Genomic DNA, 18,779 nt, shown 5'->3' on the forward strand with positions numbered 1-18,779 from the left:
CGGGCATGCCCGGACGCTCTGGGCGAGCCCTGGAAAGGCGACAGCGGGCATGCCCGGACGCTCTGGGCGAGCCCTGGAAAGGCGAGAGCGGGCATGCCCGGGAAAGACGAGACCGGGCGTGCCCGGGAGGTTCGGGCGTGCCCGGGAACAGTGAGTCCGGGCATGCCCGGGAGAGGCGCGTCTGGCCGTGTTCTGGCCGGTGCAAGGCGATTGTGTGCATCCAGCGGTAACCGCTACACACGCCCCTCCAGAATCGACCTGCACCGGCAGGGTCAATTTAAGGGGGGTCCGGATGACCCGGCCGAAGCGACCCCTGGAGGGTCGTGGGGAGGGGTCCGACGTGGTGGTGGGTGGTCGAGCGGGGGGAACTGTGGACGGGGGCGGCCTCGCCGCGGAGGAAGGGCCAACCGTGGTGGTCGGTCGACGTCCATGTGCGCCGGTTTGAGGCGGTCCACAGAAATCCGGTCCGGCTGGCCGCCAAAGTCGACGATGAAAGACTTGTCGCCCCGTCGCAGGACCCGGAAGGGCCCGTCGTACGGCGGCCGGAGTGGTCCCTGGTGCGCGTCATGACGCACAAAGACGTACTCCGCTGTGCGAAGCGCCGGGGGGATGTAGGACTGGGGGCCACCGTGGCGGGACGTCGGCACGGGGGCAAATCGTCGGGCGGCCTCCTGGAGGTCCGAGCGCTGGCGAGCGGCGGACCAGGGACTGGTAGCGTCGGGCACGAATTCGCCCGGGACGCGGAGCGGCTGGCCGTAGACGAGCTCGGCGGCGGACGCCTGGAGGTCTTCCTTGGGGGCCGTGCGAAGGCCCAAAAGGACCCACGGCAGCCGGTCGGCCCAACCGTCGTCCTGAAGGCCGGCCATGAGTGCGGCCTTCATGGAGCGGTGAAACCGCTCGCACAACCCAGCGTGACCCCCAACGAACGGGCGACCGCGCCTCAAAGCTCAGACGTGAACTGTGGGCCGCGGTCGGACGAGATGTCCGCTGGTGCGCCGAAGCGCGCGACCCAGGTGGCGATGAATGCCTGCGCCACGTCGGCGGTGGTGGTGGAGGTGAGGGGCACGGCCTCCGGCCACCTGGTGGTCCTGTCCACCATGGTGAGCAGGTGGGTGAACCCCCGCGAGGGGGGCAGGGAACCCACCAGGTCCACGAAACGCCGTTCAGGCACGGCGAAAGGTGCCAGCAGGGCCTGGGTGTGGCGGTGGACCTTGGCTCGCTGGCAGGCCGTGCAGGCGTTGGCCCAGTCGCGGATGTTTCGTCGAAGGCCGTGCCAGACGAAACGCGCCGACACCAGCTTCTGAGAAGCTTTCCGGCCCGGGTGAGAAAGGCCGTGGATGGAGGCGAAGATGCGGCGCTGCCAGGAAACGGGCACGATGGGGCGAGGCTAGCCCTGGGAGACGTCGCAGAGCAGGACGGTGCCCGCGAAGGGGATGTCGGCCAGGCGGAGGCCCGTGTCCGCCGCGCGGAGTGCCTGCACCGAGGCGTCGGTGGTCTGGTCGGCCGCCATGAGCGCGAAGTCCACGCCGAGGTGGACCGTGTTCACGCTGGCCCGCGAAAGGCAGTCGGCCACGGCGTTGTCTTTGCCAGCGACATGCTGGATGTCCATGGTGAACTCCGACACGGCGGAGAGGTGGCGCTGCTGGCGGGCCGACCACGGCTCCGTGACCTTAGCCATTGCGTAGCGTAGACCAACGGCTTGTGGTCGACGAAAGCCGTGAACGGGCGGCCCTCCAGGAGGTGTCGGAAATGGCGAACGGCCAGGAATAGCCCGAGCAGCTCGCGGTCGAACATGCTGTAGTTTAACTCGTTCGGCCGGAGCTGCCAGCTGAAAAAAGCGAGTGGCTGCCAAACCCTGTCCACCCATTGCTCATGGACGGCGCCCACCGCGTAGTTGGAGGCGTCCATAGTGAGGGCGATGGGCGCGTTGAGCACCGGGTGAGCCAGCAGCGTTGCGTCGGCGAGGGCCCGTTTGGCGCTGGCGAAGGCCACGTCCATGGCCGCGGACCAAACAATGTCATGCTTGGCCGGCTTGCCCCGGAGGGCCTCGAAAAGGGGCCGCATGAGCTGAGCAGCGCGGGGCACGAATCGGTGATAAAATTCACCATGCCGAGGAACTCTTGGAGGGCCTTGATGGAACGGGGACGCGGGAACGTGGTGATGGCCTCGACCTTGGTCGGCAGGGCACGGCCCCGGTCTTGGTGATGCGGTGGACCAAAAAGTCAACGGTCGTCACGCCGAAGTGGCATTTGACCAGGTTGACAATTGAGCCGTGCTCGCTGAGGCGACCGAACAGTGTTCGGAGGTGGAGGAGGTGCTCGGCGCGGGACGTGCTGGCAACGAGGATGTCGTCCAGATGGACGAAAAGAAACGGCAGGTCGCGCAGCACGCCGTCCATCAAGCGCTGGAACGCCTGGGCCGCGTTCTTGAGGCCAAACGGCATCCGCAAAAATTCGAACAGGCCGAACGGCGTAATGACGGCCGTCTTCGGGACGTCGGCCGCCCGGACAGGTACCTGGTGGTAGCCCCGTATCAGGTCAATTTTCGAAAAGATGACCCGTCCCGCCAAACGGGCGGAAAAGTCCTGAATATGCGGGATCGGGTACCTGTCGGGGGTGGTAGCGTCATTGAGACGGCGGTAGTCGCCACACGGGCGCCACCCACCCCCCGGCTTTGGCACGATGTGCAGTGGCGAGGCCCACGCGCTATCGGAGCGCCGCACGATGCCGAGGTGCTCCAACGCGTCGAATTCGGCCTTCGCCACGGCGAGCTTGGCTGGGTCGAGGCGGCGGACCCTGGCGTAGACCGGCGGGCCCGTAGTGGGTATGTGGTGCTCGATCCCGTGCCGCACCGCGACGGCCGAAAACGTCGGCCGCGTGAGGGCCGGGAATTCCACGAGCAGGCGAGCGAACTCATTCGTTGCCGGGAGGGTGCACGCCAGTTCGGTCGGCGCGGAGCTGCTCATTGTGCACGCCAGGGAGCTGAAGGTCTCGGCGTGGACAAGGCGACGTCGTTTGACGTCGACCAGCAGCCCGTGCGCGCAGAGGAAGTCAGCGCCCAGCAAAGCCACGGGGACGCTGGCGGTAACAAAAGTCCATTGAAAGCGCTGGCTGCCGAAGCAGAGGGTGACGACGCGTGGGCCGAAAGTGCGTATGGCCGAGCCATTAGCAGCGACCAAAGAGGGGCCGCAAACTGCGTCCAGCCTGTCCTGCTCGGAGGCGGGTATGACGCTCAGTTGGGCGCCGGTGTCGCACAGGAAACGCCGCCCAGACGCTTTGTCCCGAATAAACAGCAAGTTGCCCGAGTGGCCGGCGCTCATGGCTGGGAATGAACGCCGGCCCGGCCGTTTCCCGACCTGCCAAAAGTGCACGGGGGCCGGCACGTCCGAGCCTTGTGTCCGAACCTGGCGTGGTAATAACACCACGCCCGGTCAGGTGGAGGCCCCGGCCGTCGTGTCGGAAGCGGGCGGTGCGGCGTGGCGGCCGCCAGTTGCACCGGCAGTTCGGCCTCCAACCGCGCAGGGCGCTCGGGCGTCGTGGGCGTCGCCTCGGACGGCGGCGGGCTCCAGGTAACCGCGCCGAAGTGCTGGCCCGCCGAGGAGATCTTATCGGCTTCCCTGGCGAGGGCGCGGGAATCCGTGATCAACGTGCCAGCCAGGGCGAGGCGTACCGGGTGAGGCAGCTGGCGAAGGAACAGCTCGCGGAACAGAAAATCCGGAGAGTGCTCACCGAGCAACGAGAGCATATAGTCCATGCGCTCGGACGGGCGCGTGTCGCCGAGCTCAGGCAGGTCAAGCAGGCGCCGTGCGCGTGCTGCCGGTGAGAGGGCGAAAGCGTCGAGGAGGAGTGTCTTCAGCGCGTCGTATTTGTCAGCAGCCGGCGGGTGCTGGAGGAGGCTCAAGGCGTGGGCCACGGTGGCGGAACCGAGCGCCGCCACAACATGGTGGAAGCGGGTGTCGTCCACGGTGATGCCTCGCAGGGCGAACTGAGAGTCCGCCTGAGCGAACCAAACAGCCGCGTGAGCCTCCCAGAAGGTAGGCAGTTTAAGCGTCACTGCCGTATCCATGTCGGTAGGTCACCAAAGAAGGAACTGCGCTCCAACGCGAGTTGAAAGAATTGACGCGACCAAAGACGGAATTTGTCCGAGTTGCTTTTTTGAAACAAAACAGCTCAGGTATTCTGACAAGCCCGTTTATCGGGCAGCAATATATATACACATTTATGTCGGGAAGTTTGCCTGGCAAAAGCTATACTGGGCATGCCCGGGTATCAAGGGCGAGCCTTGGAAAGGCGAGTCTGGACCTGCCCGGGCGTGTTTGGCTGCGGCCTGGCAAGTCGAGGCTGGGCGTGCCCGGGCGCTCTGGACGAACACTGGAAAGGTGATAGCAGGCATGCCCGGACGCTCTGGGCGAGCCCTGGAAAGGCGATAGCGGGCATGCCCGGACGCTCTGGGCGAGCCCTGGAAAGGCGATAACGGGCATGCCCGGACGCTCTGGGCGAGCCCGGGAAAGACGAGACCGGGCGTGCCCGGGAGGTTCGGGCGTGCCCGGGAACAGTGAGTCCGGGCATGCCTGGGAGAGGCGCGTCTGGCCGTGTTCTGGCCGGTGCAAGGCGATTGTGTGCATCCAGCGGTAACCGCTACAATAGAATTATTTGTCTAGGGAGGTGAGGTGAGGGGGAGAAAATAAAATAAAAGAGACAAGCAATACAGCGAAGGAAAGAACCCAAATCGACAAAACACCGACGGGGGGAGGGAAGCCCCAAGTTACCAGGCCGCGCACGAGGTACGAGTACGACCCAGAAAACGATTAACTACACACAAGTTTGTACGAATTACAAACCAATACCAACCAGAAACACACAATAACACGTACAGAGCAAAATAACCAGTGGAAATTTGACAAAGACAAGAATGGGAAAACACTTAAACTTTGATGCCGTGGAGAGCTCGAAGTACGCTTCACTCGCCCGAGGAACCGGAAGCTGAAACTTAGAAGACAGGATTTTGAACAGGAGACACTGCACAGATATATATTTAGAATATATAGAAGATAATGTTTAAAAAAAACAAGGCAATTTCACTTACATTTTCGGATTCAGCGTTCAATTCTATATAAGTGAGTGTATTTTGAGGCATGTGTGACTTCAAATAAAATTGTAAGCCAGGAAAACGTTCGTTTCATTCCTTAGGGATACAACATGTAAAACTGGCCCAAACGTCAAAACAAACCTCGCTCATTTTAAGTCGTACAAGCTAATGCGACACTCATTCTTCTGGGAAGAATCCCGTTCACATGCTGGTCACACTTATAAGTCACCTACGTCTTTATAAGTTCATCAAATACTGACACCGCGATTGACATTCGCTGAGGTAAATGTTGATCTCTTCTGAGGTAAAAAAAAAAAAAAAAAAAAAACAGTTTTAAAGCATTATACGTATCAAACTATACATTTTATGAAACGGGGGAACCTAATAGACACTTTGGTGGTTTTAAAATGATAGAATATGTCTTTATTAGAAAAAAAAAAAAAGAACCTTGGAGACGACGCTGCTAACTAAATTTACACCGCTCTAACGCATAACCACGAGTTTAAACTACATTTACAACAAATATGAAAACTATTTTCATATCACAATGTTAAATATAGAATATATAGAAGATCATGTTTTTAAAAAAATGAGCCCTATCTTCCAATGGTAAAAAAATCCTTCAAAAAATTCCTGGATCCAGAATAATATCCTGAGCTTCACCAAAAACTAATCATTTCTTCCTTATCCCAAGGGCAATCATCCCACCAACTTTCATCCAAATCCGTTCAGAACTTTTCCAGATATCTTGTTCACAAACACACGAACACACACGCACACGATCGAATGCATTACTCACTGGCGGGAGTAATTATTGAAATATCATGCTATATGTTGTTTTTGGCCCTATCACTTAAAAAATAGATTCTCGTATCAGGATCCGGATTCAGATTTTTACCAAAATCAAAACTATTTGACTTTGTCACACACCCAACCTGTCCATCAGGTTTTCTCTGAATCCGTCCATAACTTTTTGAGATATTATGCTATCGTTTTTCTGCCCTATTTCTCAATAGTGAAGAATCACTTTAAAAATCGTCAGTTCAGATCCGGATCTTCACCAAAATCTAATCCTTTCGTCCTTGTCAAATACCCAAGCTCTCCACCAAATTTCGTCCAAATCCATCCACAACTTTTTGAGATGTCCTGTTCACAAACAAACAACAAACAGACAGACAGACAGATAGACAGGGGTGAAAACAACTTCCACCCATCTTTGTTGGCGGTTTAAGTATCGGAGGTAACAGTAAACTTTAGTTAAGTTTAATCTATCCTCATGGGTGGTAACAACATCCAGTCAGCACCTGTCACCTCAATCAACTTCTGTTGTGTTCACACTTGTACAACTCCTCGAGTACTCAACCTTTTTGTTCGTACTATTCTATCCCTCCCAGCTATATCTCTTATGGCGATACATTTACTTCCCAAAGATACCGGCATGAGGCTAATGCAAAATAACATCTATATAATAATAGCGTAAGGACTCGACTTTGTTATCCCTTTTACGCCGCACCCAGTGACCCGATGCCCACGGCACTAATGGATTTACGATCTACGAACCGCGCTCTTTGTTTATCACGTACAGCCATACTCGAAAAATCTGAATTAGCCGACGTTGGGGCCCAAAAGCATCCGATTAACTGCCGATACGACGCCATCTTACGACGCCACCGTATTGGCGTCTGCTAGGTGAAGGCGAAGCAAGCCGTCCGCTGATTGGACAGTCGAAGGCGACAGCAAGCCGTCCACTGAGTGGACAATCCCAGAGTGGTGCTATGCCGTTTCCTATAACGAATCCATTCATTTTTCAAAAGTATATCGGAGCGTTGTCATTTAAGTAGATTGCAATAAATACGTTGTTCATATACGCACTCTTCATTCTCATCTTTCTTCCTAACTCTTACTCGGACAAGCAAAGCCCCTATGCCATCCATAATGGTACACTCTGTCCATACACCACATCCTCCCTTCCGTGGATGTTCCACGGGTTTCGGCTAGTCTATATTAAATTCGTTTTTGAAGTTGAATTGTGAACTATTGTACTTCTAGGACATCAAGGATGTTTGGACATCTTTGCGGCTTTATAAGAATCCGGAGGCAGAATTACTGCCCCTCCAGTCTAAACAAGATACAACTTATAGGCATCTTTTGGGTTTCAAGGAAACGACTCCTCTCAGCTTCGAGCTATCGTGCTTTGATTTCAACGCTCCTCTGAAGAGGGAAGAATTATTTCGGGATCTATGCTCAGAATCTGTGAAAACAGCCAAAGGGCGTGAGAGGAGGGCAGCATGCTTTAAGAAGAACCAGCCTGGCCCATTTGTAACTTTGGCATCAGCCAAGGAAAGCATTCGACGATGGGAAAGTTTTATGGGTGGTGTCCTATTTTGCTTCACTTGGCGAAGACCTGTCTTATTCTTTGCTCCAGATTTTTTTTTGGGGGGGGGGGGGGGGGGGACCTAAAAATATACAGACATGGCCACAGCATATTAACAGGGTCACCTGGGTCAATCTATTCCAAGCCGAGTTCGTCGGGGCAAATAATGTGAAGACGTCGGGCTCATTCAAGTCGTCCACTAGATCTGTCCGATCGATCCTCGTCTTGGTTTCTTTGGCGTTGACATTTTCCAAGGTCCGGTAGACTGTTGTGAGGGGCAGGGCTGAGGGACAGAAGAGACAACATGACATGAAAATGGTCTCGGACGTCATTTATCGGTGTGACGTCACACGTTTTCAAAGCGAGATAGGATTGCTATCTGTACCTGCTGAACATCCTTTCTCCCCATCCACGGATAGAAAGCCAGGACAACACTCGTACGTCACTGCCCTGCAAATGGAGAACAGGAAGAGACATTGGCCCTGACACATCACCTTACCCATGGATGGCAGTTGACGCCTTTTCATTTTTGGCAAAATATTTATACAACATACCGGTACTTTTAACGGCACACCATGGAAATATAATTACTTTTACATGTTATTCACTTGTTTTTTTATGCTTTTAGTACTTCTTTTTAGTATTTTCATCCTTGTTAAATGATTCATTTAACCTTTAAAAAGCCTCGTACACCTCGACTATCAGTACCAGTGTTCGATCTTGCTTCCGAATTAGGACTCAGGCCTGGTACTTCCGGCAAAACTACCTCACCCGCCATTTTAAAACCTTAAAATTCGATTGTTTTCTCTAACAAAGTGCCGACAAGTTCTGAGCAACGTTTTAGCTCTTACATGAGCCTCGATCTTGTATACAAAAAAAAAAAAAAAAAATGTCGTCAGCCATATCCTTTACAGAGCGTTGTTGCTGCCAAAGGAATTCATGCTCCCCAATTAGGCTCCCACTATGGGGTTTGCCATTGCCTTCCCAGCAATCATCAAGGGCGGGATTTTGGATTTTGTGCAGAGTGCCGGCAATAATTCGCCCGCTCTTGGCGAAAGACATCGTGGGATCTTTAACGTCCACTAGTGCTGCCAAACGGGACGATGGACGGGACACGTTGATGTTTCTCTTCCTGCCCCCCGAAACACCAAGATGGCCGTTCCTATAGCTCGGTTGAGAACCAAGGTCGAACAGCTCACAGGTGAGTGCGTGTGCAATTTGTTTCCAACATATTTTTAGAGCAATAGTGCATTAGTTCTTGATGTCCACCATATATCGTGCTTGCTCACGCCTGGTGGGCCTATTATATTAAAGCTATTCCATCCATCCATGTGGTTTCCAGATTGATGGACTTGCTGTTAAAAACATGATGATATCATTTTTGAGGATTATGGGAAAACGGAACTGAGGATTTTCTTTGCAGATATTCAATGATTTATTTCCTCTTCCTCTTGAAAAATTTGGCAACATTATAAAGCGTTTAACCTTTCGGGCATCCATTTTGAAGTCTGACAGTTTTCATCATGAGCAAGATCTTCTTCTTTTTGAAATCCGACACATTTCGGTGCCTCAAATCCTTTTGGTTCTCCACTCATGATGTTTTAATACAACAGATTGTTTTTGACGAGACGGACAAGACAGGAGGTATTTATTTATTACGTACGTAAATATGGCAGAATTTCGACCTTCCTCCATCCCCCAAGCTCTTTTTCTCACTCAAAGTGTTCCATTTATGCTCCAATTCTTTCTTATTCCTCCTCTCAATATTCCTTCCCTTTGCTCCACACACTCTTCTCACACTCCTACCTTCCTTTCTCTGACTTATCATCGGCCTTCTCTTCCTTTCCTCAATTTGCATTTTCTCATTTTAGTTCGCGATTGGTGTGGACATAATAAATGGATGACCCAGATGTTTGCACATGACCTGCAATTATTCTCCATTAAATCCCACCGGACTCATCTCTAAGATATCTAGCCTGGGTATGATCTCGGCCCAGCTATAAACTACCATCTTGTTGTTTCGCAGGCAGGGCCGAGGCGTCAGCGTGTCCCTCAGACGGACGTTAAAATGGGCGTCCTGTCTGCTAGCGTTTGTTGGTGGCTGTTAAAGATCCCTTGGCGTCCGTCATGAAGCATAGGTGAGTTATCGCCGGCACCCTGAACAAATCACAAATTCCTGCCAAAACCTCCTATGTCAGAACGGCGACCCGTCCAGTATTGTAACCCCAGCCATAGAAACTGCTCTGGCAACACCAACCTCTGGTATAGACTAAAGAGCATCTATAATATAATGTGCGTGCATGCGTCCGTCCGTCCACCCATAGATGATGTATACGTCATACGAATGCTCGCCATCAAGTCTGATCGCCATCTTTTTATCAATCAGATGCTAGGCAATCTGCAAACAGTATGATAGTTCAGTAATAGTCAGGGCCCTTCGGGATATTTTGTGGCCGTTTGGTTCAAATTCTTCCAAAAGCACCAAATTTGGCCCAGATGTTGCCCATGCCATACTCTTTCGATTTTTGACGGGCGCCAAGACGGGCGCCCCCCCCCCAGGGGGGCCCATATTGGCGAAATACTAAATGGCCGCCACCCGGATTAGAGGAAAATCAGTTAAATAACCAAAAGGGTTGGAATCATGTATGATACCACTTTTCAGGGGTTTTCCAGGTCGAGGAATCCAATTATGATGTTATTTTGATGATTCGAGGTCAAGGTCAACCCTCAAGGTCATCTTAAAGGTCATTTTTGAGTCAAACATGTCGGTTTTTGAGTTTTTGTCAAGATTTACGCGAGGTTCACCATTTTATGTTTCTGGGTTGGGTAATCGAACTCTGACCTTGTTTTTGACAATTAGAGGAAATATTTACATGTCTATTTCCTAATTTTCAGGCATATGCAGTTCATCAGTCTAATTACAAAGGTACGGATTTTGATGTTTGATGAACTGTATGCCATATCCTTGTGTTTAATTTTTGTGCGATCATGATCCGGGTTCATGTATACATGATTGTATACATGTCATAAATATGACGTCATAGGTCATGTGACCTGGCGGCCATATTGGATTTTATGAAAACCTTAAAAATGGATCCCTGCCTTCATTTTTCGATCGATTCATTTTGAACTTTGACCACTTATAGTACGCCATGTGATTGGATGCATATCCTAATTATGACGTCATAGGTCAGGTGACATGGCGGGATGGACCGGTATGGTCCCCGATCATACCGCCCTTGGCACCCGTCAAAAATCGAAAGAGTATGGCATGGGCAACATCTGCACCAAATTTGATGCTTTTGGAAGAATTTGAACCAAAATATCCCTAAGGGCGCTGACTATAAGGTGAGGATAGATGGGCCTGTTTCAATTTACATTAAAACTCTTCCTTCTTCATCATCTTCATGAGTCTTGTAATGTATTTGTTATAAAGATGCGGACACATTGAGAGCATCAAGCACCATCTTTATTCCAGGCAACGGAAACGCAGGCCTCACTCGCCCCCACCCACCCCCCTTTTGTTTTTCTTCAACTTTTTCATTTCATTCATATAGCAGTAATATATCCCCTGATCAAACGGTTTTTCTGATTATTATACATCACCCTTTAAAGCATCACAAAGCAAGAAGCTCTATGTGCAGCACAGGTGAGAATAGGCTACGAACAAAAAAGCAGCTGATATTTAAATAATTTATTCACACGATTTTTAAAGGGTGAAATTTAATTTTTATTCATTTTCTCTTCAAACCTGTCGGTCAAAACACAGTACCATCTATTTATTATGTGAGCAAAAATGGCAGAATTCCCCTCTTCCCTTCTGCACTATTCTCCATACGTGAGGTGGTGGAATGATGTGTCGTGGTGCTTCATGGAGAGGAGGAGACACGTGACCTCAAAAATGCCTCTCACGTGCATACGTAAATCTCTACGTATGAGATTAGTATTCCCACCAGCGGAAGTGACGGGTCTTATATTCTCGATTCATAGTGCAGGCTCGATACAAATCATGGGCGTTGCTGAGGCAGTTTCTGTGGCTATGATTACAATCCTGGTCAATCCCAGGCCACAACGACACAGGAAGTCAGGGCAGGAATTTGTGTTTTTGTTCATGGTGCTGGCGATAACTCGCCTGCTCTTCACGAAGAAGACCGTGGGAATTTTAACATCCACCGACTAATGTCTACAGACAGGACACTCAATGTAATGTCCATCTGAGGGACGGAACAAACCGATGAATCACCTTGCCTGTACATTACATATATTTAATACATATAAAAATGGAAACATGGCCATATACCTGGCCTGTGATTTTGAATGGAATTTTTGTTTTTCACACTTGTTTATGTATATCCACCTTTTTGCATTCTGGCAAATATTCAGCAGTCTTGCTTCGTCATTTGGATCTTGCAATCACAACATTGCGATTTCTCTGGCACATTGTCCTTCGATTAATAAAATACTAAAACAGGGATGGTGCTGACAAATCTACCCCTTGAATGCAACTGCCTCGGACTCTTGCGTCAAGAAGGCAGATGGCCCAACACGTGCGTGACAACTTCTGCTCCAAGTGGATTCTAATCGGCTCCCATGAAGCAGAGCCAAACATGGCGAGATTCACATGCGGTTTGGGCTCACAACTTCCTGTCTTTGAGATAATTATCCCCCTGTGGTATGGTAAAAGACTGCTGTTCCTTCATCCAAGGTTAGTGTAGGATAAATACAAGAATGAATAGAGACAGAAAGAGACCGTTTGGTCCATTAATTACATGTTACTGTGTGTGTGTGTGTGTGTGTGTGTGTGTGTGTATGTGTATGTCGGTAGGGTAGAGCAATATCGAGAGTCAGGTAGGTATGAATAGGTAACATGCTTCGTCTGTCGCGATAGGGAATCTACCTGTAATAAGTTCTGTGTGTTTAGTCCGGTTTGTCAGGTTATGATGTATACCTGTGAACATACCAGGATGTTCGAGTGTTAGATAGTTAGGGATTAAAGATAAACCCCTGTGCGTCACACCTGGTAATCAAACCTTTGTCCCTTATGGCAATGCATACTCATATAGACACTTAGACAGGCCCTGTAGTGCACACATTAATTAAAATCCCTTCCCTGACAATGACTTCAGAAGAAAACAGGCTTGAGGCCAGTTTGGGGCACCGCCGCATGGGCCGCAGCCAGCTACACCTCTGGCAGGCCGAGCACCATAGAGTGACACGAGCTATCACCACACTACACGGAACGAGTGTTTGGTTGGCGCAGAAGGCGCGAACCTCAGCCAATCAGCGCCAGAGGCACGAGGACGCAACTGAGGAAGAGGGGATTCATTGGAGGAAAGATGCTGGAAAGTTCGGGGAACGACGAGAAGCTTCGGTCTGACGTCACCAGGCGAAGTGATATAAGGGGGCGCTGCACCGATTCGGGAGCTTTTTCTCAGAGACGACATTGAAGCTATAGCTCTCTTTGCCCGGTTCGTGCTTGACTTGGATCCTTCTCTTCCCTCGTGGCTTGGATCGTGCTTCGCGCTGCGCTTGGCTTGGATTCCTGTTGGCTCTCTTCCTCTCCTCAACGCTGTTCTCTCCTCCTGCAATCTCTCTGTGCCTGTCCCTTTGTGCCTCGTGTTGGAGACCGACCTTGTGTGGAGCTCGCTAGCCTGCGTTGGACGTGTGGTGCTTTTGGTGCATTGGATGCGTGGTGCTTTTGGATTGGTGCTCGGAGGCAGACGTAGGGAGCCGCGTGGCACGAGGACGGACAAGACTACAGATGAGATAAGGCCGCACCCACAGAACATTTTGCATTACACGACGAGACAATTCTTTTTGTAATTCCTTCATGTGTCTCGTTTCTGAAGTGAGGTGTGTGGGATCCCAACTTAGGACTTTTATTTAGTATCGCATTTCCCTGTCCCGACCTTTGATTAAATATACCCTTGCATTATTTTCCATTCCCTGCAAATCTTGTGCCGTTTGAGTTCGTTCGCCTTCCCCAGGTACGCGCTTTTACCGCAGCTTCCACTTTCCTTCTTCCTCTTGCGTTTTATAGCCGAATCCGTGTTTGGTCGTCGCCTCAAGTAAATCCGTTCTGGTCCATCCGCGAGCCCTGGTGTTAACCGAAGGGTTCGCGTGACAATTGGTGTCAGGAGTGGGATTGAATCCTGTAATAAAATTTGGTGTCAAGGAGTGTGGAGAATTTGGAAACCAAATTTTTTTTAGTCGGAGGCGATAAATTGGAATAGTCGATCGGTGCGCGGGACGCGAACAGCGCGTCATTAAATTTAATTCAATTCCTGTTGTAAGAGCCGCGCGGGAAAGCGACCTCCTTTACGGATGGAGGAGGTGGGCAATATGGAGGAAGGAAGGATGGAAGATGGGGGAAGCATTGGGAGTGAGTCGGAAGTAGTTGGGGTTGAGCATAGTGGTGGAACTTCCCCCGCCGCAGGGACGGCCCCGATGGATTTCCAGGCCATGTATGAAAGACTAATGAAGGGAATAAACGAGCACAGTGAGCGAACCAGTGCGGAATTGAAGGACGAAATGAGGGGAATGAGTAGAGAGATGGGAGAGATGAAAAATGAATTAAAGGGAATAGGCAATGTCATGAAGGGAATGAAAGGGGAATTGAGGGGAGACTTGAAGCGAATGATTAACAAAATGGATGCCGGGACGAGTGAGTTGGAGGAGGAACGAAAGAATGGTGCCTTTGGGGCCCAGGAGCCGGGAATGGCAATTGAAATAAATGGGGAAGTTAGGGAAGGAAATAGGGAATGTGAAAATTGTAATGGGGAATGTTTCCCACATCATGACCTGGAGGTTTATCGGGACCGGTTGAATGTCACAACACCTCAACAGGGGGGTGAATTTGGAATGGTGCAGCACAAGGGTGGTTGTGCAGTGCAACAGGGGGTAGAGGTATTGGGGGTCCTTGTGGCGGAACCGGACCAGGTGTGTAATGATGATGATCTGTGGGGGCCGCAAATTATTGATGTGAATAATGAGGATGATTTGATCCAGCGGCTGGGGACCTGGGACAGTCCCATGGAGGACAAGGTTGACCAGTTCCAAAGGAGTCTGGGTGATGAGGTGAGTCGGTCCGAGGAGGAGGTTGAGGTGACCGAGGGGACTCTCACCGTACACTACGATTTGGCAAAGGAGGCTCCGAAATTGAATGACCAGTTGGGCGAGTGTGTTGGCTCCGGGCTGGATTTGGACCTTGGAGGATCGGGAGATCGAGCCTCGGAAGATTTGGTCCCCGTAGGGAATGTGGACCAGCTGACAGGAGGGGCAGAACAACCTGTGATAGAGGTTGTTACCTGCAGCTACGGCGATTGGACATCTGGAGCCAAAATTTTTAAAAGAAAATCTAAAATAAAATTAAAATGGGAGTTGGATTTGCAGCAGCCTTGGTTGGAATTGGTCCCCGGGCTGCGGGATTTGGACCAGCGGAGGTCATTGGTGATGGCCTCGGGCAAAATTTGCCCCTTTAAAAATTTGGGAACGCCAGCCAGCTGGGGGGCTGTGCTGGCGAGATTTGGACGTGGGGTCCAGACATGGGTGTCGTGGTACGACCTGGGCCCCACGGGGGGTCTGGTGGAGTGTGGCGTCCCTTGTCCATCGGGGCGCCGCCCGAGCGTGTGGCTTGGGCCGACAGGGTCACCGGACCCTGGTGGGGGTTAATACCTCCAGGGGGTCCGAGGTGGTTTCTCAAGCCTGGGATGGCATATATTGAGGACCACTAGGGGGAGGTGTTGTGGGTCGCGCTTTGGTGGTGGTACTGCGGACGGCCAACTTACGCCTGATGTGGTGACCACCCGAGCATGCGGCCTGACACCCTCTCCCCGAGACTCTGGGACAGCCAGCATGTGGAGACCCTCCAATGCCCCCATCCCCAGAGCATGTGTGGTCACCTAATGGTTTGATGACCATGACACGGATGTTTATCCATATGTCATGGCCTTCTCAGTCACCAGATCTGAACCCAATCAAGCATTTATGGAATATTCTGGGACGACGCCTGAGACGGTGTTTTCCACATCCACTGTGAGTTGATTGACGTTCTCGTGGAGGAATGGTGTCGCATCTCTCCTGCAGAATTCCAGACACTAGTGGATTCTATGCCACGGCGCATACAAGGTCGTACTGGCCGCAAGTGGTGGCCCGATGCCCTGTTTAGTGATTTGACATTTTTGTGTCCACTACCTGTATATACACATTAAATCCATACTGACCTCCATTTACTAACATCATTCACAATCCATACTGATCATACACAGTCTATGAGCAAAATGTTACATTAAAAGTTATCAAAAATCAAAGCAATTCTGGGTAAATAATCCATCTAACTTAGTGGTCGGTCACAATGTGATGATGGATCTGGTACTTACGCTGGTCGGTTACAAATCTTCTTCCGATACCAAAGTTGGCACGATGAGTAATATGTTTTGTCGCTTCCCGCCGCATGATGTACCGCACAAAGGTTGGGCCTATGGTGCAAGATGAGGCGACAATGGAGAAATGAATGATTTTTTCTTTTGTGTTATTTCAGCACTCATTTACTGAATAGTTGGTGTGCTGTACTCTTGGGTGTTAAAATCAATTGGCTAAATTATTGTCTTTTTAATCTACTTGATAGATATACCCATGATCCACTGGCTCCACAAATAAATATTATAAATGCACCCAACAATATACAGTGGTATCTGTATAAGTTAATAGTTAATATATATTTAATATTCTGTTAATAAAGTTAATAAAGTTAATAGTCTGTATAAGTGATATAAGTTAATTTAATATTATGACAAATTCGCTGCAGTCATTCTACAAGATTTTATATTATCAAGCTACCTCTCTCTTCCATTTTGAGGTTTGCTATTACGAATGTATACGTTTACCCAGAGCCCTTTATACACAGAGTTTGGCCAACTCGGTTTCAGTTTTTAGCGATCACGTGACGACGGGCGCCATGTTAAAGCCCTACGCGCGAGCTACAAGATCGAACTAAACAGGTCTACTGACTACTGCCGTACATTTATCGTGATCGCTTGTAAATGTACAACTTTCACCTTATGGAAGAGGAGAGGCAAGGGAGTGAGAAAGAGTGAAGATGAAATTGGGAGAGAGGGGAAAGGAGGCAGCGGAGGAGGAAAGGTGTCGAAATAGGGAAGAGAGAAGCTTATTAAGGACAGAAGAGTGTAAGGAAATAGAAAGAAAGAGATTTTGAGGAGTAAAAATGAGAGGAAAAGGGGAATGCATTTAAGGAAAAAGAGTACAAAGAGAGCAAGTACATAGATGAGGTAGAGACCTAATCATGTATAAGGAGACTAGTGAATTGAACCAATCTTCATCACTTCCGATATACCAGCAGAAAGTACACAGTGAACACGACACATAGTCAGTCATTGAACCTGTTGACACCAAAGCCACCAAATATATTTTTGTTGGAGCAAAAATATTTTCTTCTTTACTTATATTGATGCTTCAAAAAGTGATGTATTCCATTACAAATGAAAAAATGAACATTTTCATATAGTTTTTGATCAAACATTGCTAATATCCATTATAAATGGTGATTTTCAATTATCAAATTGTTGCCAATTTAATGATTTAGCAATCATTTTGCATTCAAAAGAGGCCCTATTCCTGTGAGCAAACTTTAAATTGAACTGTGAATGTAGGCTCAAGTTGTGGAGAATATTTTTCTCTTTCTGTTGATCTATCTTCTAAGATTCTTATGATTCTACATCACGAGTTATTACAAGATTTGTCAAAACCACATAATGCGGAGTCCGGTGTCAATTGATGGGTTAAACACACAAAGGGATATAAATGAATTAACATTAAAAAATAATTAATGCCATCCCATATAGACATAATGTATGTAGCATGGAGATTTTTATTGTTCAAACGAAAGAAGTGAAGCCCAGCAATTCAACGGCCCTCGTTTGGGATGACTGAATGTGAAAAAAACACAAGCTTAATACACTGTGAATGAAAAATAATGGCCCAGTGAAATTCCAACAAATCTAATCAATACCGTGTACGTACATTTGTGTAACAGGGACAGGATTTGCAAGTAACTAAACAATGAATGAAACTCGGGAACATAAAAATAAACCTGTCTCTAATAGCAGAAAGTTGCATGCACGCATAGACTTAATATGTAACTCTGTGCATGCACGCTTGAACGCACGCGCGTGCGCACTTGACGTTGGGCTCCAACATGGCGCCGAATACCGAGTTGGCCAAACTCTGTGTGTAAAGGGCTCTGCGCTTACCTATCTGTTTCTGGCTCTTCCAACTTTCCAATTTTATATATACAGTACATATACACATATTATATATATATATATATATACATACACATACATACACTCGGGTATGTATATGTGTATATGTGTATATATGTATATATATATATATATATATATATATATATATATATATATATATATATATATATATATATATATATATATATATATATATATATATATATATATATATATATATATATATATATATATATATGTGTATATACTACTTTTAAGCCTCAGAAGACTGAATGTGTCTTCTGTTATGAAATAAAGGTACGTTTTGATTACAACTCATGCATGAGTAAATTATGTAATGCATGTTTTGTTCGGGAGTGATCAAGGCAGCAGTCTATTATACACCGCCCAAATAAAACTTTTCATACAATCAAGAGGACTGCTTAGTTAATTAAAAAACTGAACAATATGTCGTCTATCATGAAAGAAAGGTCAATTTTCATAATGCAAAGGAAAGAAAATATTAATGAATAATATTTTAAATCTTTAACAAAAAAAAATTGGTTTTCGCCTGAGTTTTCAAGGCTGAATAGTGTGCAAATACAGGATTTACAAACACTATGTTTCACGTGTGCATGAACATGTAATTCAAATATGATATGAAGTAAATAAACATACGTGGAAAGTTAGAAGTGACGAAAAGTGGGTTGGTGGGAATAAAAAGTGAGTTTTATTTTATTTCTTTACCTTTACCAACCATGTTTAAAACACTATTCAGAGATTGGCGGTGAAACAAAATACACCAGAATACTGAGATAGTTGTTTATTGATGAGTAATGATTAGGAGGTTCCAAGTAAGACAACTTCAAATTCAGTGATTGTGGTGACATGATATTAAATATGCAATGATCGATATAAGAATGCCCATTTGCTTTTACGAGTGGGAGGGGAGGGCAGGGAGTTTGAGTTCAGAAGGGGGAAAAATTGGACAAATTTGGGAGGTGGAGTTTGAGACTTTAGAGGTGGGGGGCGGGGGTTGAAAACTTTTGATGGGG

General features: G+C 48.6%; 1 protein-coding gene across 1 annotated transcript in view; it reads right to left on the reverse strand.

The window, feature by feature from the left end:
* The window catches only part of LOC137437636 (transforming growth factor-beta-induced protein ig-h3), a 140,903-nt gene that overhangs the window by 99,353 nt on the left and 22,771 nt on the right, over positions 1-18,779 (reverse strand). Inside the window, exons 2-4 of the mRNA XM_068132112.2 lie at positions 15,841-15,939; positions 7,848-7,912; positions 7,588-7,745 (exon numbers count right to left, since the gene is read on the reverse strand). Coding sequence (XP_067988213.1) covers positions 7,588-7,745; positions 7,848-7,912; positions 15,841-15,939 — 322 coding nt within the window. The remainder of the gene's footprint in view (positions 1-7,587; positions 7,746-7,847; positions 7,913-15,840; positions 15,940-18,779) is intronic.

This window comes from Myxine glutinosa, chromosome 12 (assembly GCF_964187855.1).
Source record: "Myxine glutinosa chromosome 12, kmMyxGlut1.1, whole genome shotgun sequence".
NCBI lineage: Eukaryota > Metazoa > Chordata > Myxini > Myxiniformes > Myxinidae > Myxine > Myxine glutinosa.